The sequence below is a fragment of the Protopterus annectens genome, chromosome 14.part0 (assembly GCF_019279795.1).
Source record: "Protopterus annectens isolate FY-2018-M chromosome 14.part0, PAN1.0, whole genome shotgun sequence".
Classification (NCBI taxonomy): Eukaryota; Metazoa; Chordata; order Ceratodontiformes; family Protopteridae; genus Protopterus; species Protopterus annectens.
The window spans coordinates 13545815-13563230 of record NC_056748.1 but is presented as its reverse complement, the minus strand read 5'-3'; the positions used below and the strand labels follow the sequence as shown (position 1 = coordinate 13563230).

Sequence of the window (17416 nt, the reverse complement as noted above, 5' to 3'; positions counted from 1 at the left end):
GGCAAAGGCTCTTGCTACCCCATAGTGCCTTTTAGACAAGGCTCAAAAGACAAACCCACCTCCATAGGTATCACAAGGGATAAGAAACTAAGAGTAATGCTACTCAACGCCAGAAGTCTAAACCTCAAGATGCACGCACTCGAACCTCTCCTTAGCATGGAGAACATCGATATCTGTGCAGTAACAGAAACCTGGTTCAAGGCTCCTGAGAGCACCCCAGCACTACCAGGTTATACCTCATACCATGCTTTTCGGCCCCAAAACTTGGACTGAACCACAAAAGGAGGGGGAGTAGCAATATTTGTCAAAGATACCCACACCTCCAGGTTGGTGGCACAGCACGAAGCATCAGAGACTATCCATGTGCAACTAACTGTGGGTAAAACTGCCTTCCAGTTTATAGCCTGCTACAGACCACCCTCCCAAACACAGGAACCCCACTTGGCCTTCCTGAGAATACTGGAAAATATGAAGGTCTCTCCAAACACCATTATATTGGGCGACTTCAACTACCCAAACATAGACTGGGAGCATTACTCTAGCTCCAACACCTTAGCCCAAAGGTTCCTAGAATTTATAAACTCAAATGCTATGGAACAACTTGTTACCACTCCCACAAGAGGGGAAAACATACTGGACCTGATCATCACCAACATGGGGACACTATGCTCCAGACCAGAAGTGTATCCCTCACTGGTAAGATCAGACCATAAACTAATCTCACTGGATATTCACATCCCGACCCCAGCTCCTGCCCAGTAAACCACAGTGAAAACTTCTCTAAAGCAAATTTCACACGCTTCAAAACCGAGGCGAAATCCTTCAAAGCCCCCGGGCCTGTGGAAAATACGGCCCAGACCGCAGAATCATTTATAAACACATTCTATGAACACCTTCAGGAATGCATGGATCATGCAATCCCAAATAAAACCAAGACCCAATCCTCCAAAGGCAGATGTCCTGTCTGGTGGACCCCAGCCATAAACAAACTATACAATAGAAGGAGGAAGCTACTACATGATAGAGCAAAATCCCAAAAAGGGAAGGCATCTCTGATCAGTATTAGCAAAAAACTACAGGCACTCATAAAATCGTCTAAGGCCAGCTTCGAGAGAACAATTGCACAGGACACTAAGGATAATCACAAGGCTTTCTTTAGTTATGTTAGGAACCTGGGTGGGAATTCCCAGATATGCTCAGAATTAGTCCAAAATGAAAAAAGTACACCGAGACCACAGACATTGCCAACATCCTAGCTGACAGGTTCAGTGCAAACTTCTCCCCCCTCTCCACACCAAAAGGGCAAATATATATCCCAACAGAGTGCTGCCCCCCTGACATCTCAGATGCTCAGGTAAGAGCCGCCCTCTCCAAAGCAAAAAACACAGCATCAATGGGACCAGATGGTGTCCCAGGCTGCGTCCTACATGAACTCCAAGAAGAGCTAAACCCAAACATAAAACTACTGTTCAATCTTAGCCTTACTACAGAATATGTACCCAAAGAGTGGCATACAGCAACAGTGGTCCCTCCCCAAAAAGGTGGTGCCTCAACGGATCCTGGAAACTATCGCCCCAAAAGCCTGACTAGCTTGGTCTGCAAAGCTATGGAAAGGATCATCATGGACCTCATAAATAAAGATATTGGGGACCTACAGACACTGGATCCTACCCAGTTTGGCTTTGTTAAGGGCAGATCCTGCCTCTTAAACCTGGTTGATTTCTTTGAAACAGTCACCAAGGCCATTGACGAGGGGAAGGTGGTCCACACAGCCTACCTGGACCTCGCAAAAGCCTTCGATACAATACCCCACTCGGGCATTATAGCTAAGCTCACCAGCTTAAATATAAACCCCTATGTCACTAGATGGGTTGCAAACTGGCTCAAGGACAGAACCCACATGGTTAGAATTGCTGGAGCCATGTCAGACTCCAAACCAGTTACAAGTGGCGTCCCACAAGGCTCAGTCCTGGGACCACTCTTGTTCGGTATATATTTCTCGGCGGTACAGGCCAACACGGAAGGACTGTGGCTGACCAAGTTCGCAGATGACTGCAAACTGGGCACCATAATCAACTCCCCAGCCGATACAAGCATCCTCCAAAAGGGCCTCATAGAAACAGACAACTGGTGCCAGAGCCATGGCCTCAAGCTAAATGCCAAAAAGTGTATAGTCATCCCCTTTGGCAAAAACAAAGTGCCCACAAATTACCACATAGGTGGTAATCCATTAAGTACAGAAGAAGTCATTAGGGACCTGGGGACCCAAGTTGATAGCAATCTCTCATTTGACAACCACGTGGCCAAAGTGGTTAGAAAAACATTTTATATGGCCCACCTAATCATGAAGGGATTCACATCTAGATCAGGGGAAGTCATCGTACCTCTTTACTCATCCCTCATCAGGCCCATAATTGAGTACAATGTCCCTTTTGGGATGTACCTTACCAGACACCTGCAGCAACTGGAAAGACCCCAAAAGTACCTCACGAAGAGGATCAAAGGGCTCAAACAGATGCCATATGCTGCCCGGTTAAAGAAACTCCAGCTCTAATCAGTGGCATACCGCCTGCTCAGAGGCAATATGTGCCTGATGTATAAAGCGATGTCCAACCCGGAATTAATGGACATGCTGCACCTCAGAAAATCAAATCATCAATCTCTGTGTCTCGAGAGACATCAGCTGCAAAATTCACAGCTTTCAACTGAAATAAATAGGACATGCTGGAGGGACAGATTTATAACCCAGAGGCTCCCTTCACTCTGATACCTTCCCAGTCCGTCTCACATTGACTCTCCTTTCAAGAGCTTGATGAGTGGATGTAAGCACAGCAACTTTTGAGGTTAAAATCCTAACTCTCACTTGTTCACCAGACTACTTGTCACAGTATAGAATACCCAAGACAGGTTTTCTTCTTACCTCCTGCATCTTCTGGTAGCCTACTACTGGGGTTGCAAGACTTTTACTGGTTTGGTGTTTGAAGTCCTGCCTTCTGGTTCAGAGGCACAGTATACTGTTCCTCAAAAAGGCATAGCAATAATCTAAAATGGGTTGTTTTAGATGGTCCAGGTCACACTCTGTGTGCTTATAAACTGCCAGTTCTGCAAGCAAGCCTAGTATGAACCTATGAACCTATAAACTCGCAAGATTCCAAATCTCTGACCCATTCCACCAGCAGGTCTTTATGGTGACGAAATCTTTAACACATTTTACTCTGCTGTCCAAGCTGTACCTAAGTTATGCAGCTTTAGAGTCAAGACATTTGTTTACATTCGTTAACCTAGTTACTTCTCTATTTCCTCCCCTTCCGTGGAGGCTGTATTAAAAAAGCACCTTGGATTTAATTCTGTTCTCAGGGCTTGCTGCATTTTCCAGCTGTGGAGTCCATAATGCACTGGCTCATAACACCTTATGCAAATGCATGCAGACTACTAATTTGCATTTTTCTTGTTTGTCTTTTCCCGGTTAGGGGTCGCCACAGCGGAACTCCGGTCCGCTAATGATTGGCAGTAGATTTTGTAATGGTGCCGAGTTGCCAGCCCGACGCCCAACCTTCAGCGAAGGTACGCCCATTCACGCATGTCTTTCGGAGGCCACTCAACCGCGGGGAGGACATGCAGACTCCACACAGAAGGCACTCCAGGTGAGACTCGAACAGGAGAACCTCTTGCTGTCAGGCATCAACGCTACCGTTGTACCACCGCGGCTTCACAATTTGCATTTTTCTTAATAATCTCCAAAGTTACTGAATGGTTAACCATGGTATTTTTTGTTATCTAACAAAACTGAACTGCAGTAACACAATTAAAGGAAAGCAGTGAAAACTAATACAACACTTTTACCCGTGGTATATTAGTTATCTAACAAAACGTAATAGCAATAACACAACTTAAGCAAAGTGGTGAAACTAATAAAACACTGCAGCAGAATAAGCGTAGTCATTCTCAACAATCAGAAACCAGATTTATTTTCATACATTCATTAGGTACATGTACAATTTCTAGTCAAGTTTGAACTCTTCTTGGTTGATTTAATTATCTTATGGTTTGAACTCTTTTTGGCTGATTTAATTATCTTATCCCTACATGAGCACCTGTAGGATTATGATAACAAAGCTATCCCACAGCCTTGTGTTAGGCAATCACTTAGGGATAGGGAAAACTAAGGCAAAGAGTACTAGCCATATATTACTGACCCAACACAATGAAAGTGCTTCTTGTCCACAATGTCAAAAAACTGCATCCATTCCTGGATTTATGAGCTCATTTATCTCAAGCCCATCAAACAGATGCCATTTAAATGTATTGCCATGGACATTTAGGGGCCATTAGTGAAATCAAGCAACAGGTATCATTTCATACTAGTAATAATGGACTACACTACAATATTTCCAGAAGGTTACATTATGCAAAGCTAATTCTAAGGCTATCACATGGACCTGATCCTGTTACGCCACAGAGTGGTTATCCTTAAAAAGATATTTACTGACCAGGGCACTCCGCTAATGCTAAGGGTACTGCATCAGTTAGGGCATTGCTCTAAAATCAGACAGCTGAAAATGTCACTCTACCACTGCAGACTGATGAATTAGTAGTAAGGTACAGAACTACATGCTAAGAAAAGATATTGATGCCGCTGGAATCAGTTGTTACCCTACTTACTGTTTGTTAAAAGACAGGTGCTGCAAGCTTAAACTTGATTTACCGCATTTAAACGTTATATGGCTAACATTACAGAGGAATGCTTGACATTCTTATAAGGAAATTTGAGCTGTCAAAGAAACTTGAGAATAAGAGTAAACACCATTTAAAAGTATGACACAATAAAGGAACAGATTCAGAAAGGTTATCACGATTTGTAAGCCTGATGTACACCTTACACTAACCATTTCCAATTCAGAGACAGCCCTGCCACAGTCCTATACCACAAAGTTGTGCAGCACCATGGTGGGCAGTCTCTGCAGCTTACCACAAATGCTAATAAGGCATTCTGGGAGAGCAGCTTTTGCTAATTAGCTATGAGCCCTCCTCCAAAAAATACTTGCAGTAATGCATTTACACAGCTTGCAATATTAAGGAACATGGACAAAAGCTTACATTCATCCATTGCTTTTAATAGAAAATATTGTCTTAAAGGTAAATGTGGGGAGGTCAGTGGACATTTAGGGGTGTGGGTGTGTGTGCATGTGTGTGGCTGCATGTGTGAGTGTATGCAGAGGGATGAGTGGGCTCAAGCTTTTTTTTGTGTGTGTGTGTGTGTGTGTGTGTGCCCGTGCATGCATGTGTGTGTGTGTGTGTGTGTGTGTGTGTGTGTGTGTGTGTAGGTGAATGGGTATGTTTGAGTGTGTGTGTGTGTGTGTCTGTGAGTGCTATTGGGTGAGAGGTCACGCTCATTTAATTCTGTTCACAGAGTTTGCTCCATTTTCCAGTTGTAAGGCCAAAAAGGCATTCACTCATAGTCCCTTGTGTAAATGCATGCAGACTGCTGATTTGTGTTTTCTTTAATAATCTATGTGTTTTTCTGAATTTGTGTGTGTGTGTGTGTGTGTGTGTGTGTGTGTGTGTGTGTGTGTGTGTGTGTGTGTGTGTGTGTGTGTGTGTGTGTGTGTGTGTGTGTGTCTGTGAGTGCTTTTGAGTGAGAGGTCACTCTCATTTAATTCTGTTCACAGAGTTTGCTCCATTTTCCAGTTGTAAGGCCAAAAAGGCATTCGCTCATAGTCCCTTGTGTAAATGCATGCAGACTGCTGATGTGTGTTTTCTTTAATAATCTATGTGTTTTTCTGAATTTGTATGTGTGTGTGGAGGGGGGCCACACCTCCTCACTCCCCTAAACAAATGATCAAATCCTGCAATATTAGGGGTGGTAAGAAACACTACACATCAGGCATACTCTTAATATTATGCCATAAAGGAATTTAAAAAATAATTAAACAACATTTTGCAGCAAGAAGGATGGGGGCAGAGAGAACACAAGACATCAACAATACACCTGACAATTGTGCAGTAAAGCCACTTGAAAAAGAATAGAATGTTTTGCAGCATAAAAGACATGGGGAGGTTAGAAACACTAGAAACTAGGATACTTTTTACATAGTGCCATAAAGGAACTTAAAAATATAAACCCGGTGCCTTTGGCACTTTATAGCAAACTATTAGCTCTCTCTACCATGACTAGATGCTACGGATTCCCCAACATAGGACCTTAAGTCTTTAAAAAAGGGGGACAGGAAAGTTTCAAACTCTGCACCTCTGACACAGAAAGCACCTTATCAAGCAGGAGCTTTAACCCTCTGAATTAACTAAGGAGTTAGTGTAAAAGGGTATTTTTACACAATAAGTATGAGACTCTAATGTCTGGCATTATTGACTGATTGCAACGAACTGTGAATTACAAGTGATAGGGCACAAATAAAAGGCAACAGCAGGAACATTCTGTAAAATCTTGGACAGGTGAGAGAGAGAGCGAGAGAGACAGAGAGGTGTGTCAATGTGTGTGTGTTGGGGGGGGGGGGGGGTGTTCAAAACAAAGCCAAGAGGAACACTAGATGACAACAGGGTGAATTTTTAAAGTAGTTATTGGAATCACTTAAAAATTTAGAGTAACAGTTCTAGTATTATAATGCACTTTATGAACAATACCAAGAATTAAACTCTCAAGTCTAGTATTATTCAAGGACTCTAAGGATCTGTGATTTACGGGCCAGGGACAAAAATTAGAAGACTCATCAGCTGTGCTCTGTACTGTAAGGACAGTGAATAGTAGGGAGTGTGTAGCTGCATGTCTGAGTGTATGCAGAGGGATTTTTGGCCCTTGGTGTGTTTTGTGTGTGTGTGTGTGTGTGTGTGTGTGTGTGTGTGTGTGTGTGTGTGTGTGTGTGTGTGTGTGTGTGTGTGGGTGAGTGAATGGGGGGGTGCCTGTGCCAACACAATGCATGGGCTGCCAATGTTGACTACAGAAGGAAAGTGCTGATTTGCACTCATTGTAGTTACTGGCAATTCAGAGACAAGAAAATTAGCCAGTGATGAGGTTGTTTCTCATTGTGACAATTATGTCTTTGATTTGCATTTTTCGCATCATATTTATTTATTTATTTATTTTATTTTATTTTACATTTGTTGACCGGGCTAGTCCAACTGGATATATTTCCATTTTCAGCAGAGGCCCGGGGAGAAAAGCTCCACATTTAAACAAAGGACATTTTCTTTTCTCTCTCTTGTATTCAGCTTGCTAGCTCACCATAGAATGTTCTAGTCCTTGATTATGTGCATTGTTTTTGCCACATCTCTTACCTCTGTCAGTTGGGTTCTCTCTGAATCCATGGGAATATGTTAATTTGTAGGACAGAATAAAGCTGGTTATTTTCATATTAAAGGAAAATGTACATAAAACCCAAGGATGCAACAAAGAGTTTACAGTAAAATTGCTTGATTTAAAGAACTTAATCCAGGAGTTAAGGTGTTAATTCTGGCTATGTGCCAAGGGCCATTCAAGGTGATTGAAAAATAAATGCAGTAAACTACAAAGTTAGACAACCATGAAAGAGAAAGATACAACAAATATATCACATTAATGTCTGAAGCCACGGAAAGGACTAGAACATTCTATGGTGAGCTAGCAAGCTGAATACAAGAGAGAGAAAAGAAAATGTCCACCTAGGGTTCACTTAGAAGAATCCTTATCAGAAAGCAGGATGCATGAGAAATTCTCTTAAGAAATAAAGTAGTGTTTTCAGAAACGCTTGGCAAAACCAAAGTGATAGAATATAACACAGACACAGCACCTGGAAGGAAGGTTAGACTGAGACCTTAAAGAGTACCAGATTCACAAAAATTCTTAGTAAGAGAAGTTCAGGTTAGGACTGACAGAAGAATCACAATGCGACTAGAGCAGCCCAGTAACTCTGCTAGTTTTTAAACCTGATGGAAGTATTAGATTCTATAATGACTTTAGGAGACCTAATACCTTTCAACATTTGGTAGCTATCCCATTCCCAGAACTGATGAGTTCATATAGAACTTAGAAAAGCTAGACACCTTAAAACAATGCACATAATCAAGGGATACTAGTATATGCCACTTAACCTTCTGACAAATAAAGAAACACAGCCTCTGCAAACCCTAGCAGCCTCTTTCAGTACACAGTATTAACCATTCCGTCTGTATAGAGCACCAGCCCACCTTTCAGAAGCTGATGGATAAAATACCCAAGCCTCAGTCATTTGCTTTGGTGAGTATAGTATTAAAAACTGATATGCAGATTCCATCAGTTTCTACACACTGAAACATAAAACAAAAAAACAAGCAAACCAGGGAAAAATGGCTAGAACTAAACTGACAACAAAATGAAAACAAATGCTTTCCTTTTATGATGATCACCTGAACAAAATAATAGTATATCTAGACATAGTTTGTCTGAAAAGAGGTACTGGTCAGGACATGGAATTTGGGATGGTAATGCGCAGAGTTGGGGTTAAGGGCAGTGGCAAGGTTCGGGTTAGCACACATGACCTTACTCGTGTTGTGAACCCTAAATCTAATCATGCCACTGTCCCTAACCCCAACCTTATGCATTACCTTACCAAAAACACTACACACAACCCTCACACATGCACTTCACGTACACCAACAAACATGCAAAATACTAAAACTATCACCTTATCTGGCCTTACTATAACCCTATCTTGGAAACACACACACTGCAAAAATCTTCACATACATGTCACTAAAATCTATCCCCTCCCTTAGCTCTTATTATAACTCCAACCCTTGAACACACACACACTCCTGCCTCTAATGCAAAAGCTTTGGCATTAGAACAAAACTCCACTTACCTTCACAAAAGCACAGCTCACACACCAAAACAACAGTCAACAATCTGACATTCAAAGTTTCTTGCAAGTGATGAGCAGGAATTTTGATAAAAAGAGAATGTAATAAAATCTGTCAAAAAGATGCACATTTCACAGAGAATATTGCAATCACTGCGACATACTTGGATGATTTGGTCATTCATTCAGATGACTGGAAGACTCAATTACCAGAAGTGCAGGCTGTGTTAGAGTCCATAAGACAACCAGGCTTGACTGCAAATGCTAAGAAAAGTTAACTGAGTATAGTGGAAGCCAAGTACTTAATATACCATATAGGAAGAGGAAAGATAAGACCCCAGGTAGAAAAAAATGGAGGTCATAAAAAACTGACCTCTACTCTCCCCTATGAGATGGGTGAAGGCTTTTTTTAAATAGCTGGCTACTACAGAAAATGTGTGCCTAGTTCTGCAACTATTGTCTCTCTTTTGACAGATTTCACAAGAGGGAAACATCCTTTCAATGTACAATGATCTCTGGATGTAGATAGAGCATTTAATGAAGTAAAAAGGATCATATGTTCTAAACCTGTGTTAGTTACTCATGACTTTGCTATAGAGTTTATCCTGTATGCCAGTGTTTCAGAGGTAGGTTTGGGTACAGTGCTTTCCTAGGACATTAAGCCAAAACAAACAAAGTGTGCTATTATGGAAAAAACATACCCCTACTCCCTCCACTTGTAACACCTCTGAGCCCATAGCATCACAATTTAACTCCCATTTTATTAACTTTATCACCACCCTCCTAAACAACAAACAATTCTGCCCACTAAATGTACCCCACAACCACCGAAAACACAAACTCTTTCTCCCTCAAACCCATTCAGACTATGTACATAAACAAACTCTTAAGTAAACTAAAACCCTACTGTCTTGCAGCAGACCAAGTACCAATTAAGTCCTGAAAATAGATGCTCCATCCATAGCCTACCCCATAGCCATCCTACTCAATCGCGCCATCACTGAACATTATGTCCCCCACCTCTGGAAAATTTCTTACATCATTCCCCTTCACAAGGGAGGTCCCTCTAGAGAAATCTCAAATTATCGACCAATTGCCATCCTCTCCCCCATAGCTAAAATCTTAGAAAAATGTATCCACCTACAGCTTCTAAATCACCTCACCACTAACAACTTGCTACCCCCCTCACAGCACGGTTTCAGGCCCAAGCACCATACTAACACTGCCCTAATAATAGTCACCAATACTATTTAAAACCTCAAAAATGAAGGACAATTGGTATCTGCAATTTTTCTAGATATGTCAAAAGCCTTTGAGACCGTATCTCATCAATTGCTACTCAACAAACTTGCAAACTACAGTCTCAACTCATCACTAACTTGGTTCCACAGCTACCTGTCCAACTGTCAAGAGGCTACTAAATGGGCTCTTCTGCCTGTATGTACTGGAGTATCCCAAGGATCCATATTTGGGCCCCCTCATTTTTACCAAATTCACCAACAACCTAAACTCTGCCACCCAACATGCAACTATCATCCAATACGCTGATGACTTCTCAATAATCTGCTCAGCCCCTTCTACCCAAGAACTTCAACAAAAAAATGCAAAAATCCTTCGTGGACAGAAACGTAACTCTCAAAACATCAACTCATCCTAGACCCAAATAAGACTAAGTTAATGATTTTCACTAACAAATTATCCAAGTTCGTCCCACTACCCCTCTCTATCTACTCCTCCAATGGAACAAAAATTGACCCAACTAATCAGACCAAACTCTTAAGAGTTACAATTGATAACAGACTAAAATGTGATGCACACAGCTCCATAACAATCAAAAAGTCCATGCCAAACAAGGTACCCTCTACAGGGCCAAACCTTACCTCACTCACCAAGCCAGTCTAGCCACTGCTAGAGCCCACTTACTATCTACCGTACTCTGTTTTTCACATATTTTCACCAACCTACACAAGACTGACTTAATAATCTATAATCCTGCTACAACAAAATAGCTAGGTTTGCAGCCAATCACCCCCACAAAACACATCATTGCTGTTCTCTCCAGCACCTCAATTAACTTCCCAACCTGTTAACTCTAAACCAGCTAACTATTGCCCACAAAGTCTTACACAACCCCAACAACTGCCCTGCCCTCACAAACTTGGTCCAACCCAACATTAACCACAGGTTCCTTACATCCTCTGACAAATTACTGGTGAAAATTACGCAGGCACACAACTATTATGGTGACTCCCTCTATTCCAATAAAATAGCCAAGGTCTGGAATACTCTACCCCAGTTCATCCATACAAATGCTAACATCTCTTCTTTCAAAATAAGCCTAAGCAAATACCTCACCAGCAAATGGATCTGCCCTTGTACTTCACTGGGGTAACACCTTCCTAATGTCTTCTCAACTCTGTACTCTCCTTCACCTCAAACAACTACAAGCTGTTTGCTAGTCGAGTATCTGATAAATGTATTTGTACTGCTGTAAATTGCAATATAATGCTCCGAGAACTATTTGTTTTTGCATAGCATCTTTGATTATTGTACTATGGGACTGTGACTTTTTTACTACTGTACAGTTGTACTGTGCTTTTTTAACTACCATTTTCTTACTAACTGTTTTGCTTGTAACTGTTAATTTGTCTGGAGCTTTTCTCCCCGAGTCTCTGCTGAAAATGGGCTACTGGCCCAGTAGGACACTACCTGGTTAACAAATGTAAATAAATAAATAAACAAAAATTATCAGCAGAAAAACTGAGCAATGAAGAAAGGAAATATTCTAACAAAGAAAGAGTGTGTTTGGCAATTAAGTGGGCCATCTTTTCCTTGCAGTATTCTTTGCTGTGTAGATATGCCTGCTTGGCAACTGGCTATAAATGTATGCAATGGCTGAATAAGCAGACAGATAGCAATTACATTTTGTGCTGATGGGTGTAATCTCCCTAGCACTGTTAATATGCTGTGACCCACAGTTCTGGCTAAGCCAACAAAAATGCTGATGAGTTCTCAAGGCCTGCTATAATCCATCAGTAAGAGTGCAAAACCCCTGGTTTTGTAGTTGAAAGAGAGTAGTTCAGACATGTTGGCAATAGAAACTGGTTAATATGCCTTTAAAGTGTGCTGCTGTGTGGACATTCCCACAAATAATTAGTCCCACAAATAATTAGTCAAGAAACTTCCTTATGTTAGAGAGCAGATAGACCTTAATTACAGATTACAGTGAATAAAACGATAGTCACAATTCCAAGGTCTTTAGGAATTTAGCACCTTATCTAGAGTACCATCAAGAAGGAAGTCTTTGGATTTGTTTTACTGTTTTAAAACCAAATGAAAAAATAAAAAAAGAAGGAAGGGGCTAATTTTTGCAGTGCACCACATGGGGTGTCTGTCATACTGAGCTGGAACTGGGCCTAGTCACTTACAGCCTGAACAACTGCTAGACAACCCATTTACTGGTAGGGCTGTATGGACCATATAAAACAAGCAAAAGGTGCTGTTTTTTATATAGCTGCAAGGCAAAGACGAGTGTTTGCATTGTTTGATGTAAAACTGAAAAACAGGAGATCTATTTTTCATTTTCCTAGTGGAGATGTATAATAAACCCGAGTTATTTTTATAAACTGATACTCCTGGTGTTCTTCGTACTTATAATATATATACATGCAGAGTGAAAATTGTGTCACACCATCAATTAATTACCATTTTCAAGATTCGTTAAGTTACTTAACATCTTTAAATATATTACAGTTAATTGGCTTTCTTAACTTTTTTAATATACAAGTCATATGATTCCTGACAGTTCAGATATTTATAAAACACAACAGCAGTGATTTAGCACACTGGACAGACTCATTAGCATGGCATCAAGTTTAATGATATTGTTTGTGACCTACAAACATACACATTCTGTTCATTTTTGGGACAGCACTAATAGTTTGTTGGACAGAATTCTTGCTCATCATTAAAAAACAGTGGCTTGGATAAGGATACAAACACTTCTCCAGCTTCTCTATTGCCCAAGGCAAGGTTTCCTGCTGAATATCTGGATTGTTGTGCTCCTGGACAAAATAATAATTATTATCGCAGCTTTTGGACAGTCCTTTAAAAGATGGCTGACATTTTACAAAACATTACATGAATCACTTATTGCAGCCTTTCCTAAGACAATGAGCAATTAATTCTGCACTTTCCAATTGACAAAAACTAAAAAAAAATAAATTTTTTCAGACCATTGACATCTTTTAAAAGAGTATTTTTCATTTGTACATATAATGAAATGTGGCTTAGGCTTAATTTAATGACTTTGCCTCTTGTTCAGTGGACAGGAAATCACAGTACTGCTGGCAAGCCAGGACAATCACAAAGCTGTTAACAATATACTTTACCACCAATGTCTTAGCTCTGTATAGGATTCTTTACAAGAAAATATGTTGTTTGTCATATTCTAACTTACTGAATGAGATCTGGAAAATAGCAAACAGTGGTTTTGTTCCAAGTGATCACAATACACTTCAGTACTGCTTGTTAAAATATTCTGCCAAACATGTAACAAATTGTAAAAAAATGACAAATAGAGTTCTCATCCAGGAAAAAAAAGAGGTGATTGTTCCCCTCTACTCGGCACTCATTAGACCCATTATAGAGTACAACGTCCCTTTTGGAATGTACCTCATAAGACATCTGCAGCAGCTGGAAAGGCTACAGAAGTACCTCACAAAGAGGATTACTGGCCTCAAACAGATGCCCTACACTGACTGTCTCAAAAAACTCCAGCTTTACTCTGTAGCATATCGGCTACTCCGAGGAGAGCTCTGCCTAACATATAAAGCTATGTTAAACCCAGAGCTGTTGGACATGCTATACCTAAAGAAATCCCAGTCCCTCCAAGCTACATATTCTAGGGACCTAAACCTTGTCACCACAATAAACAGGACATGCTGGAGGGATAGATTCCTGTCCCAGAGACTTTCTATACTCTGGAACAAGCAATCTTGATGAGTGGATGGGAAATGGGAAATAGGAAATACACCCCGGGGATCACTTCTGTGGCTCTGCTCGATAAGGGAACAGGAAATTAACTTTCTTGGGTGGCATAAGCCAGGTCAACTTGTTGGCTAGGCTTACTTTGGCCCTTGGGCTGATAGCCTAGTACCTACCTATGAACCTATGAACCTATGTAAATATTTTTAAAATATGCAACATTCAGATTTTTGTCTTGAATTGTACTCCAGTTAACCCTTTTTTGACTAACAACCTGGACTGGGGTAGGAAGAAAGTGATTATTCCAGCTGGCTCATCCATCCTAGGGGAGTGTGTTGGCAGCATGCCATCTGGGGGAAGGCTAGGTAATATAACTCCTGCACTAGTAAAATAAATAAATAAATAAAATAAGGGAGTGTGAACACTTTTGCCAATAAAGGGCTCTCCACTGAGATTTGCACTGCAGGCAGTGTCTGTTAGCCATATACCCATAGTCCCACACTTTCATCTTTCTCTCCTGGTGTCCCAAGGAGAGGGATGAAAGAATGGCTCTGTATGGGATAGTAACTCAATAATCATTGAGAAATCAGTGCCAAAATGCCGAACTTAGTGTTCTCAAAATAAAAAGTATCCCAGACGGATAGAGGGAATATTCCCACCTGTGACGTCAGCGACCTAGACTCATTTATTCCAGGTGAAGAAACATAATTTTTGGAATGAAATCTGAGCAGATAATGGCTAGCTCTGTCATAGGTAGGTATGAGTGTTTATACTGACTATCAGCCCCCCAAACTGGAAACTGGGGGTGAGTATCAGTAGTTATTTAAGGGATAAGAGATAGACAGCTTTCAAGAGAGAGATGGTTTCCAGCACTGATAGCACTGCAGAATGTGTGTGACTTGTCAAGGTGGGGGGTGCTGGACCAATAGATAAAATACTAAAGAAAGGCTCAAAACCTGCAGTATGATGACCTCAGAGGGTTACATTCCAGACTGTTCACTCTAGAGGGAGCAAAGGATGAGATAGCAGTGGGTAAACACTTGAGACTTGTTGAGGGTGGTTAAGGTTTAAAAATGCATAACATTGTTTTCCTGAGAAAATTCTGATTGAAATTAATTTATTATTAAGATGGAGAATTTTAAGTTTAGCCACCTGGTGGAGTAAATGTTGGCTTAAGATGATTCCTACTGTTGAAGTGACACCCTGACCCCATGTGCAAAATGGGAAAAAGGGGCTGAGGATGAATGGATGGATAGATTTTGAGTTTAACCCTTCAAGCAGAAAGCCAACAATATACACTCTCCTCGGACACAGAACTCTGCCCCTTAGGAGTTCCACAAATGTGGATAGGATTCAAATACTGCAGTCAGAAACAAGGATCAGAAAATGTTAACAGCAGCAGCTCAGCTTTCAAAAGTGCAGTTTAAATTAAATAAAACACATCTATCAAACAGCTTTAGAACTATAGTATGAAGCACAGGGTGTACTGTGCTAACAAGAGCAGCAACAAGAAAAGGCATGCTGGAAACTTCAGTGTCCGCACTGCAGTAGCTTCACCACTGGGGGCTGTAAAACAAAGAAAACATAATTAATAAATCATAATATTCAAACATCTTCTTTTGAAGAAAAAATGTACATACAATAGCACATATTCTAACAAATTATTAAAGTATATCTCTTTTGGTTTAGAGGTTTAAACTAAGTCTTGCCTGGATTAGCCCATGCAGCAGTTATAAGTTTGATTCCCACAGCTTCCATTTGCCTACCAGGCTTTGCTCCAGAATGATCCTGACAAAGGGGACTTGAACTCCAGTAGGCTTTTTTCTTGTTTTGCTCTGAGGTGCTTTTTTAACCTTCAATTTCTCAATTATCTACCTTCATTATTAGACTGCAGAACGTATCCTCACTGCACTCCTAAACTGAACAAGTAACGTTGCCTGCTTCAGTCAGTGGTAGGTGAAGTTTTAGCATGGCATACAGCTTTGGCATCCCAACAGCCATTTTCCTCATGTGTTGTAATTTATGTCATTTATTATACTTTGGAGTTGCTACAGGAAACTATTCTAAGGTCAGAATCCTTTGGTAACTGACCTCAGAAGAGAGACATTGTTCCAAAAATATTCACATTCCACTCTCACATAGGATCATATTATCATATGAGGTTACTAGGCCATTGGCCCTAAGGCCTCTACAAGCCTAGTCATGTTATACCCTTGTTCCCTTATGGACCAAGATATATAGTCTACTTTTGCGCGTGAATCTAAGATCGGCACCAGCTGCCCCATCTTAGAGTGACATGGTGAAACCTCCAGTGTAAATTTACGGTTTCCCATCCAATTGCAATTGCGCAGGTTATGCTTAAAAAGGGTCACTGAGGAGCTCTGTTTTACATGACTTGGGAGTTTGTTCCAGAAGAGTGGCAACCTCTGGGAGACATATCTGTCTCTCCAGCATGTTCTGTTAATATCACTGGCTAGAGTGAATCTTGTCCCATTTGATTTGTGGATGTGCAGCAGCTTCATCAAGGCAAGGTCTGAGACTGCTCTGTAGGCCAGGCACAAGTCGCCTCTAAGCAGTCTATACGATACTGAGTAAAGTGGTAGGGCCTTCAGTCTGTCCATGCAGGTCATGTGTTGTAGGCCCTGAATTTTCCGGGTGAGAAACCTCTGAGGTCTTTCCAGTTGCTGCAGATGTCTGGTGAGGTACATACAGAAGGGAGTATTGTACTCTATTATTGGTCTGATGAGAGCCGAGTACAGGGGAGTTATAACCTCCTTAGCCTTTGGATGCTATACCCTTGCTTATGAGGTGTGCAATGCAGAAGGCCTTCCGTATTACTGTGGACACCTGATGATAAAAATTAAGGCCGCTATCATCTTGCGTTCCTAAATCTCTTAACACTGGATTTAAACTTAGGGGGATATTATTAATGTTGTAATTAGCAGGGGTTTCCTCCTTTGCCAAAGGTGATAATAATGCTTTCTTTTTGCATTTAGTTTAAGTCCATGTTTTTGACACCAATCATTTGTCTGTGTAAGCCCATTTTGTAGTATGTTGACATCTTTGGAGGATTTGATGATTCCACAAAGTTTGCAGTCACCAGCAAACCTAGTAAGCCACAGGCCACTTATTTTCACCTGGACTTCTGAAAAATAGATACCAAACAGTAGGGGGCCTAGAACAGATCCATTTGGAACACCACTGGTAACAGGTGTGCTAGTAGAGTTGGCATCCTCAATTTTGACTGTACGTATGTATCTAATGATGTAAGGGATAATCCCCAGCTGGGTGAGTTTCTCGATGCCTGGGTGAGGGATTGTGTCAAAGACCTTGGCTAAGACGAGACAGGCAGTGTGAACTGTTCTGCCTTCATCCACAGCCTTGCTGACATTCTTGAAGAAGTCCACCAGGTTTAGCAGCCAAGATCTGCCCTTAACAGGACCAAATTGGGTCAGGTCAAAAGTCTGAAGGTCACCTATATCCTTGCTGATAAGATCCATAATGATTCTCTCCATGACCTTGCAGATAAGGCTGGTTAGGCTTATGGGTCTATAGTTCCCAGAGTCAGTTGGGGGACACCCTTTGTGCAAGGGGGATTACAG

At 41.1% G+C, this 17416-nt stretch overlaps 1 protein-coding gene across 1 annotated transcript in view; it reads right to left on the bottom strand.

Moving 5' to 3' along the window:
* Positions 1-13938: 13938 nt before the first annotated feature.
* The window catches only part of LOC122788835, an 829367-nt gene continuing 825889 nt past the window's right edge, over positions 13939-17416 (bottom strand). Inside the window, exon 10 of the mRNA XM_044055713.1 lies at positions 13939-15380. Within this exon, the coding sequence (XP_043911648.1) occupies positions 15277-15380 (104 nt within the window). The 3' untranslated portion in view covers positions 13939-15276. The remainder of the gene's footprint in view (positions 15381-17416) is intronic.